This window comes from Sapajus apella, unplaced genomic scaffold (assembly GCF_009761245.1).
Source record: "Sapajus apella isolate SASKATOON/1434 unplaced genomic scaffold, GSC_monkey_1.0 scaffold83, whole genome shotgun sequence".
Lineage (NCBI taxonomy): Eukaryota > Metazoa > Chordata > Mammalia > Primates > Cebidae > Sapajus > Sapajus apella.
Window position 1 is genome coordinate 3,019,305 of NW_022437023.1, and position 22,912 is coordinate 3,042,216.

The 22,912-nt window shown below is 39.4% G+C and overlaps 1 protein-coding gene across 3 annotated transcripts in view; it reads right to left on the reverse strand.

The window, feature by feature from the left end:
* Window positions 1–22,912, reverse strand: part of FKBP5 (FKBP prolyl isomerase 5) — a 159,155-nt gene that overhangs the window by 52,279 nt on the left and 83,964 nt on the right. For 2 of the 3 annotated variants that reach the window (XM_032253533.1, XM_032253531.1), the window contains 2 exons: window positions 15,331–15,454; window positions 9,986–10,130 (listed from right to left, as the gene is read on the reverse strand). In XM_032253533.1, the coding sequence (XP_032109424.1) occupies window positions 9,986–10,130; window positions 15,331–15,435 (250 nt within the window). In that variant the 5' untranslated portion in view covers window positions 15,436–15,454. Of the gene's footprint in view, window positions 1–9,985; window positions 10,131–15,330; window positions 15,458–22,912 lie in introns of all 3 variants that reach the window. The other variant, XM_032253532.1, reaches the window with a different exon arrangement.

Genomic DNA, 22,912 nt, shown 5'->3' on the forward strand with positions numbered 1-22,912 from the left:
TGACTACATAGTTTTCTCCTTGAGTTAAAATACACACACACACACACAGACACACAGACACACACACACACACACACACACACAGAATTTACCACCTTAGCTATTTTAAAGTGCATAGTTGAGTATTTTAAAGTATATTCACACTGTTGTGCAACCAATCTCCAGAACTTTTTCGTCTTGCAAAACTAAAATTGCATACCCATTAAACATTTCCTCCTTCTCTAACCTTTGGCAACTTCTATTCTACTTTCTGGTTTTATGAATGTGACTACTCTAGATAGATACCTCATATATGTGGAATTCGTCTTTTTTGTCACTGGATTACTTCATTTAGTATAAAGTCCTCAAGGTTCATCCATGTTGTAGCATCTGCCAGAATTTTTCTTTAAAACTTAAATATTCCACTGTACCGTTATATCACATTTTGTTTATCTATTTATCTACTGATGGACAGTTGAGTTGCTTCTACTTTTTGGTTACTGTTAATAATGCTGCGATAAACATGAGTGTACAACTACCTCTTCAAGACCCTGCTTTCAATTCTGTTGGTTATATGCCCACAAGTAGAATTGCTAGATCACATAGTAACTCTATTTTTAATTTTTTGAGGAACTGCCATACTGTTTTCCACAGAAGCTGCACTATTTTAAATTCCCACCAACTGTGCATAAGGGTTCCAATTTCTCTAAATCCTCATCAACACTTGCTGTTTCCTGTTTTTCTGATAGTACCCATTCTAATGGGTATGAGGTTGATATCTCACTGTGGTTCTGACTTGTACTTCCCTAATGATTAGTGATGTTGAACATCTTTTCATATGCTTGTTGTCCATTTTTATATCTTTCTTGAAGAAATTTCAAGTCCTTTGCCCAGTTTTAAAAAATTTTTGTAGAGATAGGGTATTGCTATGTTGCCCAGACTGGTCTTGAACTCCTGGCCTCTAAGTGATCCTCCCACCCAGGTCTCACAAAATGCTGGGATTACAGGTATGGCCACTGCAACTGGTCCTTTACCCATTTTTGAATTGGGTTATTTTGTTGTTTTTGTTGAATTGTAGGAGTTGTTTATGCATTCTGGGTATTAACCCCTTATTAGACATAAGAGTTGTGAATATTTTTCTCCTATTCCATAGGTTGCCTTTCATTCTGTTATTGTTTGATACACAAAAGTTCTTAATTTTGATGTATTCTAATTTATGTTTATGATGTACAGTAATTTATATTTAATTCTGTTTTGCTTTTGTTGCCTGTGCTTTTGATGTCATGCCAAGAAACCCCAGCAAAATCCAATGTCATGAAGCTTTTCCTCCATATTCTTTTTTTTTGAGATGTAGTTTCACTCTTGTTGCCCAGGCTGGAGTGCAATGGTATGTTCTCAGCTCACTGCAACCTCTGCCTCCCAGGTTCAAGCAATTATCCTGCCTCAGCCTCTAGAGTAGCTGAGATTACAGGTATGCGCCACCACACCAGCTCATTTTTTATTTGTAGTAGAGATGGGGTTTCACCATGTTGGCCAGGCTGGTCTTGAACTCCTGACCTCAGGCCCGCCTACCTCAGCCTCACAAAGTGCTAGGATTACAGGCGTGAGCCACTGTACACAGCCTAGTTTTATTTTAAATAGCTATAAAAGGGCTCTAATAATCCTCCCTACTCCCTACCAATAGGAACTAATCATGAATTAAACAAATTATGTATTTTGTTTTGTTTGAGTTAGGGTCTTGCTCTGTCACCCAGGCTGAAGTGAAGGCGTGTGATCATAGCTCATTGCAGCCTTGACCTCCTGGGTTCCAGCGATCCTCTCATCTCAGCCTCCTGAGTAAACTGGGATTACAGGTGTGCGCTGCCATGCCTGGCTAATTTGTGTATTTTACTAGAGACGGGATTTCACCATGTTGGCCGGGCTGGTCTTGAACCCTTGGGTGCAATCGATCCTCCTGCTTGGCCTCCCAAAGTGCTAAGATTACCGTCATTATGTTTAAGACTCTTTTTTAAAGCGTTCATATCTTATGTTACATTGTATTTTTGTCATTTGTCTAATTACTAAGAGGACTAATCACAGGATAATCTCTCCCCACCTTCATGGCTTATAATTTAAAAAAAACAGGGAAAGAAAACAGATATGGTGGCATTATCTGTCCTGCGACAGCCTTAAGGATCAACTCTGCCAGGCTAAATTGTGACATACTTAAAGGTAGGGGTCATATTTTAATTATTCTTTCCCAAACAACGATAGTACCACAATATTGTAGTCAAAAAAAAGAACAAAGCCAAGATGTAATATTAAATTTAAATGGAGTAAGAAATTTGCTTAGGTCTCCACAGCCTAAATCAGCTCCTCCCTGATATCCACTCAGCAGTGGAAGTCGGAGGCATTCCTCCTCTATTGCAAAGTACCAGGAAAAGCCAAAGTAAGTACTTTCTTAAAGTTTGCTGTCTTTCTAGCTTACACTTTTGGGGACAATTAGAAAAATTAAATATTTTAGCCTAGAAGCTTTCCTTACAAATCTCCTGAATGCTCCTTAACTGCATGTAAAAAAAAAAAAAGTAAATAGATATTAAGAACCTATTGGCTGGGCACAGTGACTCATGCTTGTAATCCGAGGACTCTGGGAGGCTGAGGCGGGAGGATCGCTGAAGCCTAAGAGTTCTATGCTGCAGTGAGTTACGATGGCACCATTGCTTTCCTGCCCTGATGATAACAGGCATGGTGGTGTGTGCCTGTAAACCCATCTACTTGGGAGGCTGAGGCAGGAGAATCACTGGAAACTGGGAGGTGGAGTTTGCAGTGAGCTGAAATCACGCCACTGCACTCCAGTCTGGGTGACAGAGCGAGACTGCATCTCAAAAAAAAAAAGAAAGAAAAGAAACATCTACTGTATATCAGACACTCAATAAATACTGCTAACCAGGACCTACTACATTTCTGTACCTGGTTTGGGCTATGTTTTAAACTTTAAGATCTAATATAACCTAAAGGAGACTAACCTGAATTTGAATCCCAGCACTGCCATTTACTGTATAGCCTTGGGCAGTTTACCAAAGATAACACAAGATTCTGTTTATGTGAAATTCTAGAAAAGGCATAATTATAGTAACAGAAACCAAGTTAGTCACTGCCTGGGGCCCGGGGTCCAGGAAGGAAAGTAATTTTGCAAAAGGACATAAAATTACTTTTTAGGGTAAAGAAATTGCTTTATATTTTGATTGTGGTGGTAGTTACAGAAATATTATCAAAATTCATCAAACTATATACTTAAAAGGGTAAAACTTTATTATATGTAAATAACACCTCAATAAAAAAACATTCAAAGTGGCCTCAACAAAAATGTTAATATGATTGTCACCTAAATTATACTAATTGTATAAAGAATCCAAAAAATAGTAAGATTGGTATGTGAATTAAATGAGATAATACACATAAGGCCCTTGGCCTCGCATTGCAAGTGCTTAAAGTACCAGCTGACTAGTCTTTCAACATATATTTTCCCCTTCTTACCCCAGTATGCTACTGGCTGACTAAATTAACAGGTATTTTTACTAATGATCACAGATCGTAATGTAACAAAAGTAAGATTTTATTAATGTAACAGGCAGATTACTCTATTTACTTCATTATGGCCAAATCTCTCTAATAAAAGGTTAGTATAGAAATGTGAAGAATCCAAAATTATTGGTTTTTCTCTTACTCCTCAAATCTGAGGGAAAAGTATAAAAAGTAGGATTTTTATCTTTGTGATTCTCAAGTGTGTGAGTCACATACTGAAGAACATAAAAAGCAACCTCAATGAAGTGGCCTTATATCAGATATATCACCAGGCTTTTACAGGGGTGAATGGAGAGGAGTGAAGCTTTAGTACTCTTGGATTTACTTTTAAGAATAGGGTAGAGGTTGGGTGCGATGGCTCATGCCTGTAATCCTAGCACTTTGAAAGGCTGAGGAGGGTGAGACCAGCCTGACCAACATGAAGAAACCCGGTCTCTACTGAAAATACAAAATTAGCTGGACATGGTGGTACATATCTGTAATTCCAGCTACTCAGGGGTCTGAGCCAGGAGAATCCCTTGAACCTGGGAGGCATAGGCTGCAGTGAGCTGAGGTCGTGCCATCGCACTGTAGCCTGGGTGACAAGAATGAAACCCTGGCTCAAAAAAAAGTAAAAAAAAAAAAAACTAGAAATTAGCTGGGCGTGGTGGCAGGTGCCTGTAATCCCACCTACTTGGGAGGCTGGGGTAGGAGAATTGCTTGAACCTGGGAGACAGAGGTTGCAGTGAGCCGAGATGGTGCCACTACACTCCAGCCTGGGCAACAGAACGAACTCTGTCTAAAAAAAATAGGGTAGAAATAATTATTTCATCCTCCAAACCTATCGCCCTCTTCCACTTTACTGAAAACATATTTGCTGTGGGGAGGAGGGTAAAAGAACAGAACTCCTATTATAGACTTATGTATGAAAATCCTCAGTCATTCTTAATTCAACTTCTTTTTAAATGGGCTATGACCAGTTTTAAGAATTCACACCTCTAATATTTAGTTTAGAAAACCTAGTGAGAGAAGCCACAACTCTTCAGTCTAATTTCTGTAACATATTCCACAGTAGTAATAATCAGTTCCCTTAGACTGATTCTGTCTTTCCCAACTTCCTGGGGCTAAGCAAGATAACTGAGCATTTTTTTGAAGGTTTGTATGCATGCATGCATAGTCAACAGATAGAGTCAGAGCTGAAGATGCTATAACACAGTTTTTACCCTTCCATTATAAAACCAATCAATAATCCTAACACTGCAACAATAGTAATCAACATCTGAGTGCATACCATGTGTTAGGCTTAATGTTAGGCGATGGTGTACATTATCTTACTTAATCCTCAACATAACAGTATACACTTACATAATCATATATAATATATGATTATCATCACCTTAGATGAAGAAGGCAAAGCACAGAATTTAAAAGATGGTACAGTTGGCTGGGTGTGGTGGCTCACACCTGTAATCCCAGAACTTTGGGAGGGCAAGACAGGTGGATCACCTGAGGTCAGGGGCTCTAGACCAGCTTGGCCAACATGGTGAAACCCATCTCTACTAAAAATACAAAATTAGACAGGTGTGGTGGTGTGTGTCTGCAGTCCCAGCTACCTGGGAGGCTGAGGCAGGAGAATAGCTTGAATCCAGAAGGCAGAGGTTGCAGTGAGCTGAGATCGCGCCATTGCACTCCAGCTTGGGCAACAAGAGCGAAATTCCATCTCAAAAAAAAAAAAAAAAGATGGTACGGTAAAAGTAATAGATGAATACAAACCAAGTGTAGGTATAGCTTGGGATGTTACCTTTTCTTATTTACTTATTTATTTATTTATTTATTTTTTGAGATGGAGTCTCGTTCTGTAGCCCAGACTGGAATGCAGTGGCTCAATCTCGGCTCACTGCAACCTCCGCCTCCCAGGTCTCAGTTCAAGCAACTCTCCTACCTCAGCGTCCCAAATAGCTGGGATTACAGGAACGAGCCACCACGCCCAGGTAATTTTTGTATTTTTTAGTAGAGATGGAGTTTCACCATGTTGGCCAGTCTGGTCTTCAACTCCTGACCTTGTGATCTGCCCGCCTTGGCCTCCCAAAGTGCTGGGATTACAGGTGTGAGCCACTGCGCCTGGCCATGCGTATCTTTTCAATGGGATTTTTACAGATAGGTTCTTATAGTTCTATTTTAAATACTGAAGTCATACTAGAATCCCTAAATTAGAATGACTTTCCATTGAAATATTTCTATTTAGGCCAGGCACAGTGGCTCACGCCTATAATCCCAGCACTTTGGGAGGCCAAGGTGGGCAGATCACGAGGTCAGGAGATGGAGACCATCCCTGCTAATATGGTGAAACCCCATCTCTACTAAAACTACAAAAAATTAGCTGGGTGTGGTGGCATGCGCCTGTAGTCCCAGCTACTCAGGAGGCTGAGGCAGGAGAATGGCTTGAACCCAGGAGGCGGAGGATGCAGTGAACCAAGATGGTGCCATTGTACTGCAGCCTGGGTTACAGAGTGAGACTCCATCTCAAAAAAGAAAAGAAAAAATATTTCTATTTATTCCCTTGGGAGAGGTACAATATAAGGGATCAATCTAAGGTGCAATATAAGGGATCAATGAACAATATTTATGCTACTGTCCATTTATATTATTTTCTGCATTTTGATAAAGTACCTACTGCTATAAAATTTAAGTATAAAACAATAGGCCAGGTGCAGTGGCTCACGCCTGTAATCCTAGCACTTTGGGAGGACGAGGCAGGCAGATCACCTGAGCTGAGGAGTTCGAGACTACCCTGGGCAATATGGCAAAATCCTGTCTCTACTAAAATACAAAAAATTAGCCAGGTGTGGTGATGCACTCTTGTTGCCCCAGCTACTCGGGAGGCTGAGGCACAAGAATCATTGGAGCCCCAGAGGTGGTGGTTTCAGTGAGCCAAGACCACGACACTGCATCTCATCTTGGGCTTTAGAGTGAGACTCCGTCTCAAAAAAAAAAAAAAAAAAAAAAAAAAAAAAAAAAAAAAAAAAAAAAAAGAAAGGGAAAAAGAACCCCACCCACAAAACTATAAACTCCCAAACCAATGTCCCTTGTTTTGTAGGCAACTAAATACATTATGCTATAGATGTTTTACCAGAGGTATACTGCACTATCCTAATATTTCCAATTACCATCTTAAGGGGGCCTCTAAAGGTCTCTGTGTTGGTATTAGTTTTTTATGGTTTTTGTTCCTGCATGCTTTAGAGAATGAACAAGAATGGAATCACACAGGCTCTCTATAGACTTCCTTTTACAGAAGCAGGTAAGATTAAGTGGCTTACTCATGTTAACATACCACAAAGAATAGTGAAGACAGAAACCCTGGCTTTCTAACACCCGGCTGGAAGCTTTTCCCATGAGACCACACTGGCTCTAGACAGGTATGCTGAGGCACAAAGTCAACTGAAAGTTGCCCCCTTTTTCTCCCAACTTGTATTTTTAAAAAATAACTCAAAAAATCTTCTCACCTCGCTTAAAATTCTAGGAAACTCATTCACCATAGTGTTTTTGCTGAGAAAATCTCAGTAGAGAAGGTAGCAACATAAATTCTCAACAATTCTTAATTCTACTCACCAAGATAACTGCTAAAAGGTGACCTGTTACCTTAACTCTATCAGCTTGTTTAAGACAGAAATTCTAAGGGTAGAGTAAGGATTTAGCAGATGGCAGGAACAAGGGGGTCTGACAAGGCCAGTCACTCTTAGGTCACCTAAATAATGATGCCATACCCATTCTGACAGCCCTGGAGGTTCATATCCCTAAATCAACAAAAATGAAAAAAAAAATTCTAAAATAACTGTCACAATTATCTGCCACAAGACTATGTTTGATTTTTACTGCTATCTTATTCAAACAAAAGATTAGCACATGAGCCATTAATCTAGTAAGGACCCAAAGGAAAAGGGAGCAGTGGCATGGTCAAAACTGGAGCCTGGAAAGAGCACAGCTGGATGGGAAGCAGAATTCACCAGGCACACAAATGATACAGAAAGCAGGGAAGGCTGAGTGGCAAGAGACAGAAAGTAACTCCTCAGTTCCTGCTATTTCCTTTCCAGATCCATGCTTAGTTAGCAATTCAACTAGATACAGAGCTGAAGGGGAAGGGAATGAAGTCCACACTGAACCTTAGTGGTGAACTGGTTGAATACTTTTTTCTTCCCTAATCTAGGAACAAACTACAATTGCTTGTCTGGCAGACAAGAATAAAAGCCATAACTCAGCCACCAACTTCCAATAAGCCACATGGTCTATGAAGTTTAATTTGATGTATGGGTTATTATTTCTACAAGATTAAAAAATAAGACTAAATGAACTAAAGACATTTAAAAGCATTTGAGGCCAGGCACAGTGGCTCATGCCTGTAATCTTAGCACTTTGGGAGGCTGAGGCAGGCAGATTGCTTGAGGCCAGGAGTTCAAGCCCAGCCTGGGCAACATGTTGGTGAAAGCCCGTCTCTACAAAAAATAAAATAAAATAAAATAAAATAAAAAAATTAGGCTGGGCATGGTGACTCATGCCTGTAATCCCAGGTATTTGGGAGGCCGAGGTGGGCGGATCACTTGCAGTCAGGAGTTCAAGACCAGCCTGGCCAACGTGGCAAAGCTCCAGCTTTACAAAAAATATAAAAATTAGTCAGGTGTGGTAGTACATGCTTGTAGTCCCAGCTACTTGGGAGGCTCAGGCAGGAGTATCTCGCTCGAACCTGGAAGGGGGATGCTGCAGTGGGCCGAGATGGTGCTACTGCACTCCAGCCTGGGCAACAGAGCAAGCCAGGCATGGTGGCACACACCTTTATACCCAGCTATTTGTGGGACTGAGGTGGGAGGATTACTTGAGCCTGGGAAGTTGAGGCTACAGTGAGCCAGCCCAGGTGACAGATTGAGATCTTGTCCAAAAAAAAAAAGCATTTGAAAATAAATTAATAAAAAATCATACTTAATACTTGAAAACAGTAGTTCTCAACCTTTTTTCCTCAGGACCCCATAACATCTTAAAAATTGAGGACTCCAAAGAGATTTTGTTTATATGACATATCTTCTGATGTTGACTATATTAAAAGTTAAAAATTAGTTATTTAATAATTTTAGAATAACCCCATGTTAATAAGTAGTTTAATTTTGTAAAGTATTTTTATATTTTGTATTTTCCAAAACAAAAGAAATTAGTGAGAAGAGTGTCATGTTTTAGAATGTTATACATGGAGAAATGTTTGACTTGTAACATGAGACAACCAGATTCTCATATCTACTTCTGCATTCACCTGTTGCAATTTTGAATGAAGTACATGGGAAAAAAATCCAAACCCACAAAGATAGATAGTTGAAAAGGGTAGGAGCCCTTTAATAACCTTTTAGATAACTGTGAATATAACTATCTGATACTACATCAAAACTGTACAAGTTGTAAGTTTTATAAAAGTCAATTACAATGTGGAAATTGAAAGTATACTAATGAACTTTTCACACTGTTACATTAAAATCTGTTGGTCTAACTTTGAATGAATTGTTTATTCACACATGATCTTATAACATCTTGCATTGGTCACTGAGAAAATATTGGTTCTTAGTTATAAAGATCTTCCAATCATTGTATAAGATTTAAAACCACATTCATTAATACCCACTGACCTCATCAGAAAAGCCTTCGGAAGCTGTCAAGCTCACAGTGGCAGATAGGAGTTCTCCTAAACTATAATTTTTACTTAAAAACTTAATGGCAAAAAACATTGTCAGTTGTTTTTCCTTGTAGTGACAGACTTACTCCATTCATTCTCAGAAAAACACCTGCCAAACACTGAATCAAGTCTGCATAATCACAGTCTGCCCTTTCAAGTAAAAATGGTGTTTCATGAAATAAATGCAGTTAGTTCAGATCTCAACTAAAACAAGAGCACAAGTAGTTTTCCTTGAGACAACCATCATACTTCGGGGTACAGAAGTGCTCTATATGTACTTCCCTTTCTGTCACAGAATATCAAAGTGATGTGAAACTTGAGGATTGGGTTTTAATAAAACTAATAATTTTTACTGCTTTATCAGGACATTCTTACGTGAAACTAGCTTTTTCCTTTATGTAAATAGTGAATGAGTGGCAGTGGAAAATACCATGACTACTGGAGCAGCTGATTACCACTGCCTTGATTTGTGTTAAGGAAGCAGCAGTTTTTTACCACTGAAGCTTTTGTACCGTCGGTGCAAATGTCAGCTCAGTAAAAAGGCAAATAATATCTTAGTATTGTGATGAAAGCAAATGACATTTGGGACCCCCTAAAAGGATCTCAGGGAGCCCTAGGGATTCTCAGACCGTCTTTGAGTATTAGTGCTCTAAAACATCTTTAACTTTCAGAAAGGATAGAATCAGCTGCTCCTATATATTATAAATAGTAATAAAGCTAAGTAAAACACAACTCAAAAAAACACCCTCTTACCTTTGCCAATACTAAAGACAAATGGTTCATTTCTATCACGACTGGAATCAAACTTCTTTCCATTTGACAGTTTTCCGTTGTAATGGACATAAACTTTGTCTCCAATCATTGGTGTTTCCTCACCATGCCCCACTCTTTTGACAATCTAGAAACGACAAACATTAAGAAAAAAAAAAAAGGTGAAATTTTTACTTGTAATCAGAGAATAAAAAGTTCGCAGTCCATCCCAAGACACCCAAGCAGATCTGCAAATATGCTATTATCCACTCTTTCTAACACCTTCCTTCATAGTCCTCATAGTAACTCTCATTGTTAGAAAACTGTCCTTTGCCAACCTGTCTCTTATATCTACTTTTATTGCTAATCACATTATTTATTCCTTCAAAGAATTAACCAATAAATCCTGTTCATTGGTTTAATGCCCTATATTTTGACACTAAATTCTCTCATAACACAGACTTGTGAGCTAGTCCATGTACACACTAACTTAGGACAGAAAGAATGGTAGACTTTTAAAAATATTCCAAAAGAAGCTTAAGCAAAGTTTCAAAGGCGTAACTGTATTTCCCTCCTTTGCTAAAAACATTAGCTTCTGACTAAATTCTGATTGTTTACTTTCAGAAAGCCCAATTTCCTGGTAAAACAGGTTATATTTCCTATATTTGAAATATAGTCTATCTGTAAAAGACATGAGTATCATTGCACAGTTTGATATGATACTAAATAATTTGTTTTCTAGTATTTAGCTATCTTAAAATCCAGTGTATTTATTTTGTTCTTGGCTGAGCAAGCTGCTAATGTAGTTAGTCAGTTCTGGGAAAAGAAAAGCAAATACAGGTGTGTAGTGGTGTAATTTAGTTTGTCAATCATCTATCCCAAATTAATGATTTTTAGTAGGTAACAGAGGATGGTAGCTAACATCTGATGAACATCTTTTTGGGAGAGGAGTTTGCTTTGAGTTTTATTTAAATAATTTGACCATTTGCTCCTAAATTCTTTTTTGACAAGTAAACCCTCCGCCTAAAATAAATATCACATAAACACTGTGAACTTAGATTCCATAGCTTTCTTAACTCAAAAGCCCAAACATCTTTATTTTATTTTTTGAGACAGGGTCTCACTCTTCCACCCAGGCTAGAGTGCATGCAGTAGTACAATCATAGCTTGCTAGAGCCTCTGTCACCCAGGCTCAAGTGATCATCCCACCTCAGCCTCCCAAGTAGCAGAGGCCACAGGCACATGCCACCATGCCTGGCTAATTTTTTTATTTTTAGTAGAGACGAGCTCTTGCTATGTTGCCCAGGCTGGTTTGGAACTCATGAGTTCAAGTGATCCTCCTGCCTCAGCCTCCTAAAGTGCTGGGATTACAGATATGAGCTACTGCACCCAGCCTCAAACATTCTTTAAAGGCAAAGAAGCATGACTGCCCTTCTAGGACTTCAAAAGAAAAAAAATAGTTTCAAAACATTAATCTAAAAGATATCTTACAATATTCTCCAAGTGCTCATGTTCATAAACTGGCTATGCTCAACTGTCAGCCTATGTAGAATGACTCTGCACTTCCAGGACTATAAACAATAACTGGGCATTTGGGATGAATGGCTACCAGAGAGTTAGAGAGCCAGCCACACCAGCAAGTGGTACTATGGTATCACTTCAGGCTTCCCTAGCAAGATGAACTTGTGCCTAAATCTAGAGTTGCCTTAAGGCCATAATCTAGGTTCTATTCATCTTTAAAATATAGATCCAACTTTTGTCTTCCTCGGATGGTTACTGAATTTCCAAACAAGCACTGGTTCTTTTTTTAAAATATGGAATAGTTAATAAGATAGATTATTATAGGACAGGCACTATGCTAAGTGCTTCACCTTATCCTAATAACTGTGAGACTGATGGCATTATTATTCTAATTTTACAAACAGGAACTTAATCACAGAGAGGTTAACTAAATTGCTGTAGCTCGGCACAGTTACCAGACCTATTTAAATATTAACCAAAAGACTCATGGTGAAATCCGAGGCTCTAGACAATGATAAATGATATAATTTAAAGGGCTTCAAATCTCAAACGTTTCTTAATAAGCCTAAAAACCTTGCAATTAGATTTACTCCCTAGAACAAAACAGGGTCTGAAGCAAGTTGGGGATCATGTTCCCTGGGCGTGGGCACTCTGAAAAGATGAAAGGGGAAGTTGTAAACAGAGGCCGCGAGATGCTGTGGACAGCCAGCAGAGCCTCCATTGTCTCTAGAAGCTTCCTGGAATTTAGGAGGAGTAACTGTAACTACAAGGTTGAGAAGCCCTCTAAAAGAAGACAATAGGATGTAAATCTATAGCACAGAACACTTATTCTATAGCTACAAGTCTCCAAAAGTTGACTTGGCACATAGCAAGCTAATAGCAATTCACATATATTCAGAAGAGATCCTGGCACAGAAGAAGGGCTTTCATATAAGCAAGGTTAGACAAACAAAAATTCTTATTTGCTACTGCTGGCCTAAGAGATATTAAAACTCAGCATCCTGGTAATATTTAGAATGCATCAGATAAGCTTTTCAGGAAAAACAGAACTTAACTATACAAAACTTTTATGTGTTAACAATGGTGTAGGAGAAATAACAATGTGACTAAGGCCACTTAAACTTTCTCAGATTCAGTTTATTTACTTATAAGATGGAAGAATCAAGAGAGGCTCTGATTGTCTCACCACACTGTTGTAAGAAACAAAAAAAATTCACATGAAAATGATTATAGGGTGAAGAAATACATACAATCAGGCATTGCTTAAGGACAGAGGTATGTTCTGAGAAATGTGTCCTAAGGTGATTTCATCCTTGTGTCAACATCACAGAGTGTACTTACACAAACCTAGATGGCCCGGCCTACTTACTACACACCCAGGTCAGGTGGTTTGGCCTATTGCTCCAAGGTTACAAACCTGTACATTTTGTTACTGCACTGAATACCATAGGCAACTGTAAAACAGTGGTATTTGTGTATCTAAACATATCTCAACATAGAAAAAGGTAAAGTTAAAAAAGGTATAAAAAAACATATTGTACACCTGTACAGAACACTCACTATGAATGGAACTTGCAGGACTGGAAGTTGTTCTGGATGAGTAAGCGAGAAAGTAGTGAGTGAATGTGAAGGCCTAGGATATTACTATATACTTCTGTAGACTTTATAAACACTGGATACCTAGACTATACTAAATTTATTTAAAACTTTTTTTCCTTTAATAATAAATCAATCAGCTTATTGTAACTTTTTTTTTTTTTTTTGAGACAGAGTTTCACTTTTGTTGACCAGGCTGGAGTGTAATGGCATGATCTCAGGTCACTGAAACCTCTGCCTCCTGGGTTCAAGCAATTCTCCTGCCTCAGCCTCCCGAGTAGCTGGAATTACAGGCACCCACCACCACGCCTGGCTAATTTTTTGTATTTTTAGTAGAGATGGGGTTTCGCCACACTGGCCAGGCAGGTCTCAAACTCCCGACCTCAGATGATCCACCTGCCTCAGCTGCCCAAAGTGCTAGGATTACAGCCGTCATCCACCATACCCGGCCAACATTTTTACTTTGTAAACTTTGTAATTTTTTTTAGCTTTGACTCTTTTATAGTGACACTTAGAATACAAACACACTGTACAGCTGTATAAAAATATTTTCTTTCTTTACATCCTTATTCTATAAGTGTTTTTCTATTTAAAAATTTTTTTTATTCTTTTACTTTTTAAACTTTTTTTTTGTTTAAAACTAAGACGAACACATACATTACCCTAGGCCTACAGAGGGTCAGGATCATCAATATTACTGTCTTCCACCTCCACATCTTGTCCTACAGGAAGGTCTTCAGAGGCAATAACATACATGGAGCTGCTGTCTTCTATAATAACAATGCTTTATTCTTGAATACCTCCTAAAGGACCTGCCCAAGGCTGTTTTTTATTTGTTCGTTTGTTTTTGAGACACGATCTCACTCTGCTATCCAGGCTAGAATGCAGTGGTATGATCATAGTTCACTGCAGCTTGGAACTCCCAGGCTTACATGATCCTCCTGCCTCAGTCTCCTAAGCAGTAGAGACTACAAGTGCATGCCACTATGCCTGGCTAATTAAAAAAAATTTTTTTTTCTACAGATAGGGGTCTTACTATGTTGCCTAGGCTGGTCTTAAACTCCTGGCCTCAAGTGATCCTCTTGCCTTGGCCACCCAGGATACTGGGATTACAGACATGAGCCCCTGCACTCAGCCAAGGGTGTTTTACAGTTAACTTTTTAAAAAGTAAGTAGAAGCACACGCTAAAATAATGTTAGAAAGTATAGTAAGTCTATAAACCAGTAATATAAACATTATACTATACATAACTGTATGTGACTGCAGTGCAGTAGGTTTGTCTATACCCACATCACCACAAACACATGAGTAATACATTGTACTACCATGTTACAACCGCTATGACACCACTAGGCCATGGGAACTTTACAGCCCCATTATAATCTTATGGGACCACTGCTGAAGGTACAGTCTGTCATCAACTGAAATGTCATTATGTGGTGAATGATTGTATAGTGTTTAATGGTAAGAACGCTAGATCAAAAGTAAGATACATTCTCTGAGGAAATTTTAATAGATACCTTCGCTGTATACAAGAACACTGTATGTAAAAATAAACCCCTCTAAACTTTTCAAGTTAGCTTTTCTTTCCTTAAAAAGTCTTTAAAATTGTCATTAGCTAGCTTTAGTGTACTAAAATGATACATTAAAATAGTAACCCATTTGTATACTCAGAATAGGGAAACATAGCCCTTTAGAATGAGATATAACTTGGACCTGAACCCCAGGTAAATCTGCATTTACTAAGATATATGATGTTGGGCAAGTTAATTTACCTAGCTCAATCTCAATTTCAACATCTGTGATCTGGGATTAAAAACTAAAATCTCTAGCTAGGTGCAGTGGCTCGTGCCTATAATCCCAGCTACTCAGAAGACTGAGGTGGGAGGATCGCTTGATTTCAAGACTAGCCTGAGCAACATAATGAAACCCCCTCTCTCAAAAATTTAATTAATTAATTAAAAAATAAAGTCACAGCTACTCAGGAAGCTGAGGTGGGAAGATCACTTGAACCCAGGAGTTAAAGACCAGTCTGGCCAACATAACGAGACTCCAAATCTTCAAAAAAAGTCTTGGAGTTATGGAGACAAAAATGAGAATCTAGCTATAGTGTTTAGCACTTAGTAACTCTCAATAAACATTGTCCAACCCAGACCCCCTCAGAAAGATGTTATAAACAATCTTTCCAGATAGCAGATTTTCTTGTATGTCATTCAGCTTTGTGGCCTCACCTTTAACACACCCCTGTCTTTTTTGGAGGTAACATCCTCTCCCTGCTCAGCAACAGTGGCTGTGGGGTTTTCTCGACTGCTCTTGGCACCTTCATCAGTAGTCATTGTCTTTTAAGTAGAGAACCTGCTAAGAAGAAAAATATTTTAGGTAGGAAAAATATCACTTCTTTATGAATGTTTAATGCCCCTGGGAACTGAGCTCTACCCAACCTAAGATTTATTTAGGGCCAGCAAGCTTAGATACTGAAAACAAAAACAAAGGCATTTGCTATGAGTACATATTGATGTCATCGAGCATGTAAACAAAACATCATCAACTCTTCAATTTCCCATCGAGCTCTGGTCTCAAAACAGCGAACAGTACAAGTCAGGTTTGGTAGCGATTACATTCCTTAACATAACATGGTGAGCAGTCCCTTCACAACTTTGAAAACATCCTCTTCCTATAGCCATGTTCTTGACAGAGGATTAAGACCTTATCAGTTCTTAATAAAAGAAGTGACAATGTATCAATCACAGTGAGAAACAGAACAGGCTTTAGAATCTGAGAGACCCAAGTCTGAGTCCTAGCTCCAGCTCTTGACATTTCCAATTTCCTTAATTTCACTGAGCCTTCATTTCTCATCTGCAAAATGGACACAGTACATGATTCATTGGGTTACAGAGAGGCAGCAGTGAGATAGCACTCGTTAAGACATCAGCACAGATTGGTAACTTAAACATGTTTAGGCATTATTTATGATCATGACTGGGCCTTCTGTAGGGTCATTTTTCATCTCCTGCTCAAAATACCTATGGAATGAGGTTCTTCCATATGGCATTCAAGGCCCTTCACAATCTGGCCCTAACCTATCCTTCAGTTCTAGCTGCCATTATTTTCTTTTACTTTCTTTCAAGCAGCTCATGCTGCAGCTAAACTAGACCAATTCTACTTCTACAACAAGCCCAGTGCTTTCCCATAGTCATTCTATCTTCACTCCCTTTCTTGTTTCCAAAACATCCACCTCCCTCAAATGCTACTTCTGAGCCGGGCACTGTGGCTCACGCCTGTAATCCCAGCTCTTGGGGAGGCAGAGGTGGGAGGATAGCTTGAGCCCAGGAGTTCAAGACCTGCCTGGGCAATATAGCGAGACCCCATTCTCCACACAAAAAAGGAAAAAGACAAACAAACAAACAGAAAGTGTAACTCCCCTTAAATGCTACTTCTATCACACCAATCTTGACCCTCTATTTGTAGGTCATTTTGCCCTTTTGTGTACTTCCTCAGCTTTCCTCTCAATTTGTTGTCTATAATAGATTCATAAGACTATACGCCTGCTAGGTTTAAAAGATCCTTCAGAGCAAGGTTATGCTTTGTTCATATTTAAATTCCCTAGAATGCCTCTACCTTTTAGAATGGTAAAACAGAAAGTGCAAGGAAATTGTCTTGTAATCTAGGGGGGTCTTCCTCTGCTCCTTAAAAGCTGTTTGATGTGGAGCTACTTTAACTTCTCTGAGACTTTCTTCCTTGCCTACGTGATTAGAATAAAAATACCTGTTTTCACAACTAATCTTCTTGATGAACTGGTATAATGTATATGTTTAAGGTATACTATTCAAATGTTAGCTCTTATTGTCATTGTTGGTCACCTGACAGAGACTTTTTCATGCAAGGCAAGCCAATGTAACAGGCTAATCATAGGCTAAATAAAACACACCCAGCCACTGCCATGATGAATTCCACAGTGCTCCCTGCTTGGGCAGGGGAAATCAAAAAGGAACCAATCCTACAACTATTCCACATTAGGCTAAAAACAAACTTAAGGCCCCCTAAAGTCATCTCCTGAGCGTTTTTGTCTACAGAGTCAAAAAGTCTTTCTGCACTTGTGGAAAATGTCTTATTGATTCAACTATAATTAAACAACTAAAACATATATTGTAGTGTTTTAACTCATTTCCAAATGACCACCATTGATTTCAGTTCAACAAAGACACAAATACAACTGTTGTGCCCCCAAAATCTTCAAAGAGAACAGCAAAAACCAGGGGCTAAGTCCTTCTGCTTTAGTTTCTAATACAGTTTATACCAAACATAAAAGATTCAAATGTTTGGCTCTGGATAAGCAAAAGGCCAGAACAAACCATTCTCAAACAAACAACAAAATTTAAGTACCTAGCTTTACATAAGGCTGGCTAGATAATCAGGAAAATCACGAACAGGATTGGTTCCCAGCTTCTAGAAACCTCCTACTTGTAACACACTTCTGTGATGCACAGAAACTTGTAAAAGGCATCTCGATAACACAGGGAAAAGATCTTTTAAATATTTGAAGGGTCCTGGACTGGATGCCTGGGGAAATATACGCCCACAAAAAAATTTCCTGGGGCTTCACAGAGATACTGACATCCATCAATAGATCCCTGGTTAAACTGAGTTTTAAAGCGTTGAACAAATTAAAACCACCAGGTGAGCGGTTACAGGAAAAGTACCCCACAGATTACTTATTATTAAAAAAGAGAAAGGACCTTTCAAATAAAATGCTCTGACTGATACCACTTTAAGAAGTGATCTGCATCATAACCAAACTCTGCATCACTAATAATGAAAAAACTGCTATTACGTGTTTCCTAATGTGATGTAGTAATGTGAAATAGATGTGCTATCACCTTTCACTTTTTTTTTTTTTTTTTTTTGAGACGTAGTCTCCCTCTGTTGCCTAGGCTGAAGTGCAGTGGTGCAATCTCGGCTCACTGCAACCTCTGCCTCCTGGGTTCAAGCAATTCTTCTGCCTCAGCCCCCCAAGTAGTTGGGATTATAGGCACACACCACCACACCTGGCTTATTTTTTTAGTAGAGACAGGGTTTCACCATATTGGCCAGGCTGGTCTTGAACTCCTGACCTTGTGATCCACCCACCTCGGCCTCCCAAAGTGCTGAGATTACAGGTATAAACCACTGCGCCTGGCCTGCGCTATCACCTATGTGGTATTCCTATAAAAATGTTTAACCAGAAACTAATCAAGAAGAAAAGACAAAAACAGATTGTGGAGCATTCTACAAGACCATTGGCCTAGACTCCTAAAAAATGCTAATGACATAAAGAACCAAAAAGGTGGTGTGTGCCTGCAGTCCCAACTACTCAGGAGGCTGCGGCGGAAGGACTATTGATTGAGCTCAGGAGTTTGAGGCTGTAGTGAACTGTTACCATGCTGCAGTACTCCAGCCTGGGCAGAAGAGCAAGACCCCATCTCTTAGAAGACAGAGAGAGAGAAAGAGAAAGAGAGAGAAGGAGATCTGTTCCAGATTAAAGGAGATTATAGAGATATGACAACCAAGTGTTATCAGTGATCCTTGGCTGGGTCCTGGGTTAGGGGACGAAACCTTATAAAAACTTGGAAAAGCAGGCAGGGTGAAGTGGCTCATGCCTGTAATCACAGCACTTTGGGAGGCTAGGGCAGGGGAGTCACAAGATCAGGAGTTCAAGATCAGCGTGGCCAACGTGGTGAAACCCCGTCTCTACTAAAAATACAAAAATTAGCCGGGCATGATGGTGGGTGCCTCTAATCCCAACTACTCGGGAGGCTGGAGCAGGAGAATCACTTGAAACCAGAAGGTAGAGGCTGCAGTGAGCCGAGATCGTGCCACTGCACTCCAGCCTGGGCAAAAGAGCAAAACTCCATCTCAAAAAAAAAAAAAAAAAAAAAAAGGCTTGGAAAAGCAGACTGTATATTAGCTTGCTATTGCTATGTTAGCCTTCTGGAGTGTGATATAGTATTATGTTTTATGTAAGGTGATATAATTGTTCATAGGAGACAAATGCTATAGTATTTAGGGGTGAGGTGTCATGATATCTCCCATTTGCTTTCAAATCATTGAGAGTGCTAGAGAGAGCCCACATGCCCAATGTCACAAAAAAATTTAAAACAAAACATTGAGCAAGCATAATTACAACACATCCAAAGACAATGCTTTCTTCTGAATGTTCTTCATTTGAAGTTTAGCTAAATTTTTATTTTATTTTTTGAGACGGAGTCTCACTCTGTCACCCAGGCTGGAAGTGCAGTGGTGCGATCTCAGCTCACTGCAACCTCCTCCTCCCAGGTTCAAGCAATTCTCTGCCTCAGCCTCCCAAGTAGCTGGGATTACAGGCACCCGCCATCACACCTGGCAAATGTTTTTTTTGTATTTTCAGTAGAGGCAGGGATTTCACTCTCTTGGCTAGGCTGGTCTTGAACTCCTAACCTCGTGATCCACCTTCCTCAGCCTCCCAAAGTGCTAGGATTATAGGCATGAACCGCCACACCCAGCCTCAGCTAAATTTTTAAATGAAAATACTGTCGATGAAAAATGTTTTCAGGCTGGGCATGGTGGCTCACACCTATAATATCAGCACTTTGGGAGGCTGAGGCAGATGGGATCACTTGACGCCAGGAATTTGAGACCATCCTGGCCAACATGATGAAACCCGTCTCTATCAAAAATACAAAAATTAGCCGGGCTTGGTGGCGTGTGCCTGTAATCTCAGCTACTCGGGTGGCTGAGGCAAGAGAACTGCTTGAACTCGGGAGGCAGAAGTTGCAGTGAGCCGAGGTCATGCCACTGCACTCTAGTCTGAGCAACAGAGCAAGACTCTGTCTCCAAAAAAAAAAAAAGAAAACAAACAAATGGACAAAAAAACATTTTATTTTGATTCTAACCTTGCTATTTTGGAAACAATGGCTTGCTTAAATTCAAGTAAATAGGCAACTTGTATAAACTGATTTAGTAGCTTTCTAAATCCCATTTGATAAAGGAATTAGCTCTTCATTTTTTTGGCTCTAACACTTCAAGGGATACAGGTAATTTTAGTAATCTCAGAGGATGACTCTTGTCAGTAGTACTAAGTCCATATATAGAGAAGTACAATGAATAATTAAAACACAAAGATAAAAACAAGAAAACAAACTTTTGAACTTTCAAAAGCGGATAAATCTGGAAGAATAAAGAAATATACTGAATTTTTGAACTATTTCCCTTAATTCCAGTTAACCATTAGGAGTACAGGTTTTTGGAAGCTAACAAAACAAATAAAACTTTTTCCTTGATTGAATGTTACATGAAAAAGACAGTAAGAACAGACAATTCCTAAAAACCTTAACGACACGATGAGACAGTTTCACTGTTTTTATGAGGCAGACTTTTCTTCTTTCCCTCACTCTAGGTTTATTCTGGATTTAAAATCATTATGTAGCTATGGATATTAATCTATGATAAAGCTTACTGTGCTGCACTGTCCAAAGGTGGAAAATTGCTACCCAGTACATTAGAAAGGGAACACACAATACATTGTGTTATGGACATGGCAGATAAGCATATACTCTTCAAAGTGCTAGTCAGCAAATGCCTGAGACAATAACAGAAAAATGGGAATACATTTAATATTTCATCAACAGTATACTAAAAACTTCAATTAATATAACTATCCGGTCCACCAAATGATAAGTCATTTTAAAGCTATATCCACCAATTCCTCATGTATATTACGTAAATTACTGTGTTGTTCTCTTTCCTAAAATATCAGTATCTTGCCTCAGATTATGCTACAAACAGGAGAGTTTTCAGAAAGATATTTCTTTAGTGAATTTATTTTTCTTCTTAATACAAATAATTACTGAAGAAAACAAAGCTAACAGACCACACTTGCCCTGACTCTGAGTGCTGAGTTGGATAAATTACTGTTTTTAAGTAGGCAGAAATCAAAAGATTATATTAAAACAAAACAACTAGAAAATATTAGACTATCCAAATTGCTATTATATATATTAAAAGATGAACCTGAATATAGTATTATTCTCCTTAATATGATTTTATCCTATTTGGCCTCAAAAAGGTTGAACAAGGACTAAGTCATTAGCTTCCTCTCCCCAGGAAGATGCTAGGATGACAAGAAAAAGTTTTTAAAATTTGCAAAACTCTGAGATGGAAAACAGGAAAAGGTGTTCATAACTGAACCAGAACTTTGACAGACTTTCTGAACACCACACAGCAGATGAGGTCAAATGGAAGGAGAGAGCAAAAAAGAACAAGTTGCCTCCCAAACACCAACTGCTCTTCCCAGGGGAGCCTGGAGAAGCTCTAGGCCTGGGGTCAGTCGAGAAAGCAGGAGTAAGCCAGGGGAATGCACTGGAGGGCGGCATCTGGGGGAAAAAGCAGAACCTGTGTTTGGATCACTTGGGCCAGGTAGGTTTCTTTCCCTCCAGAGGGCACACTGTGGCTCCCATCTTTTCTTCTCTGGAAGACATAACAATCTTTATTCTTGGAGTTCAGACCCATCACAAGGATATGTCAAGGTATCGTCTTCCTTCCTGAATTCCTGCAGGGGTCTTGATATCATGGCCCTTAACTGCTGAAGACAAGTCTTGGGGGATGGGATCTCCAGAAAAATTTTCTAGCATTATTTCTTCTCCTTTAATGACTCTGTCCTCTAACTCTGGAAGTATTATTAGATAGACTTTGGACATTTTGGTTTTATCCTTCGGGTTTCTTAAACATTTTTCTAAACCTGGGCTAAGCAACAATCACCTGAGGAGCTTAAAAAAAAAGCTACTGATGCCTGGACTCCACCCCAGAGAGTCTGGATTTAACTGGTCTGTGATGGGGTGAGGGTAACCGTGTTTTTAAAAAGCATGTTAGATGATCCTAATGTGCAGGCAGATATAGTTGAGAACCACTGGATATTTCTCTCATTTCCCATCTTTGTCCCTTTACTTTATATCCTAAGAGATATTCTTTGATGGAATTTTCATTCATTCATTCATTCATTCATTCATTCATTCATTCATTGTCTCTTAAGAGAGAGGGTCTTGCTCTGTTGCCCAGGCTGAAGTATAGTGGTACCATCATCGCTCACTGAAGTCTTGAATTCCTGGGCTCAAGCAATCCTTCCCCTTAGCCTCCCGAGTAGTTTAGGATTGCTCAGTAGTTCACACCTAATGTTTTTTAAAAAAATTTTTTTGGTAGAGAAAGGGTCTCACTATGTTGCCGAGGCTGGTCTCAAAGTGATCTTGGGCTCAGGTGATCCTTCTTCTTCATCCTCTTAAAGTGTTGGGATTAAGAGTGAGCCCACACCTGGCCTGATGGAATTTTTATATCGACATTTGGTCATCAGCTATGTTCAACACATCATTTAGTGTATTTAAGGGATTTTTAAAAGAATTTAGTGGCCAGGTGTGGTGTCTCAAGTCTGTACTTCTAGCACTTTGGGAGGCTGAGGTGGCCAGATCACTTGAGGTCAGGAGTTCGAGACCAGCCTGCCCAATGTGGTGAAACCCCATCTCTACTGAAAATATAAAAATTAGCTGGGCATGGTGGCGGGTGCCAGTAATCCCAGCTACTCAGGAGACTGAGGTAGGAGAACCGCTTGAATCCAGAGGCGGAGGTTGCAGTGAGCCAAGATTGCACCACTGCACTCCAGCCTGGGGGACAAGAAGGAAACAAGGAAGGAAGGAAGGAAGGAAACGGAAGGAAGGAAGGAAGGAAGGAAGGAAGGAAGGAAGGAAGGAAGGAAACAAGGAAAGAAGGAAGGAAGGAAGGAAGGAAGGAAGGAAGGAAGGAAGGAAGGAA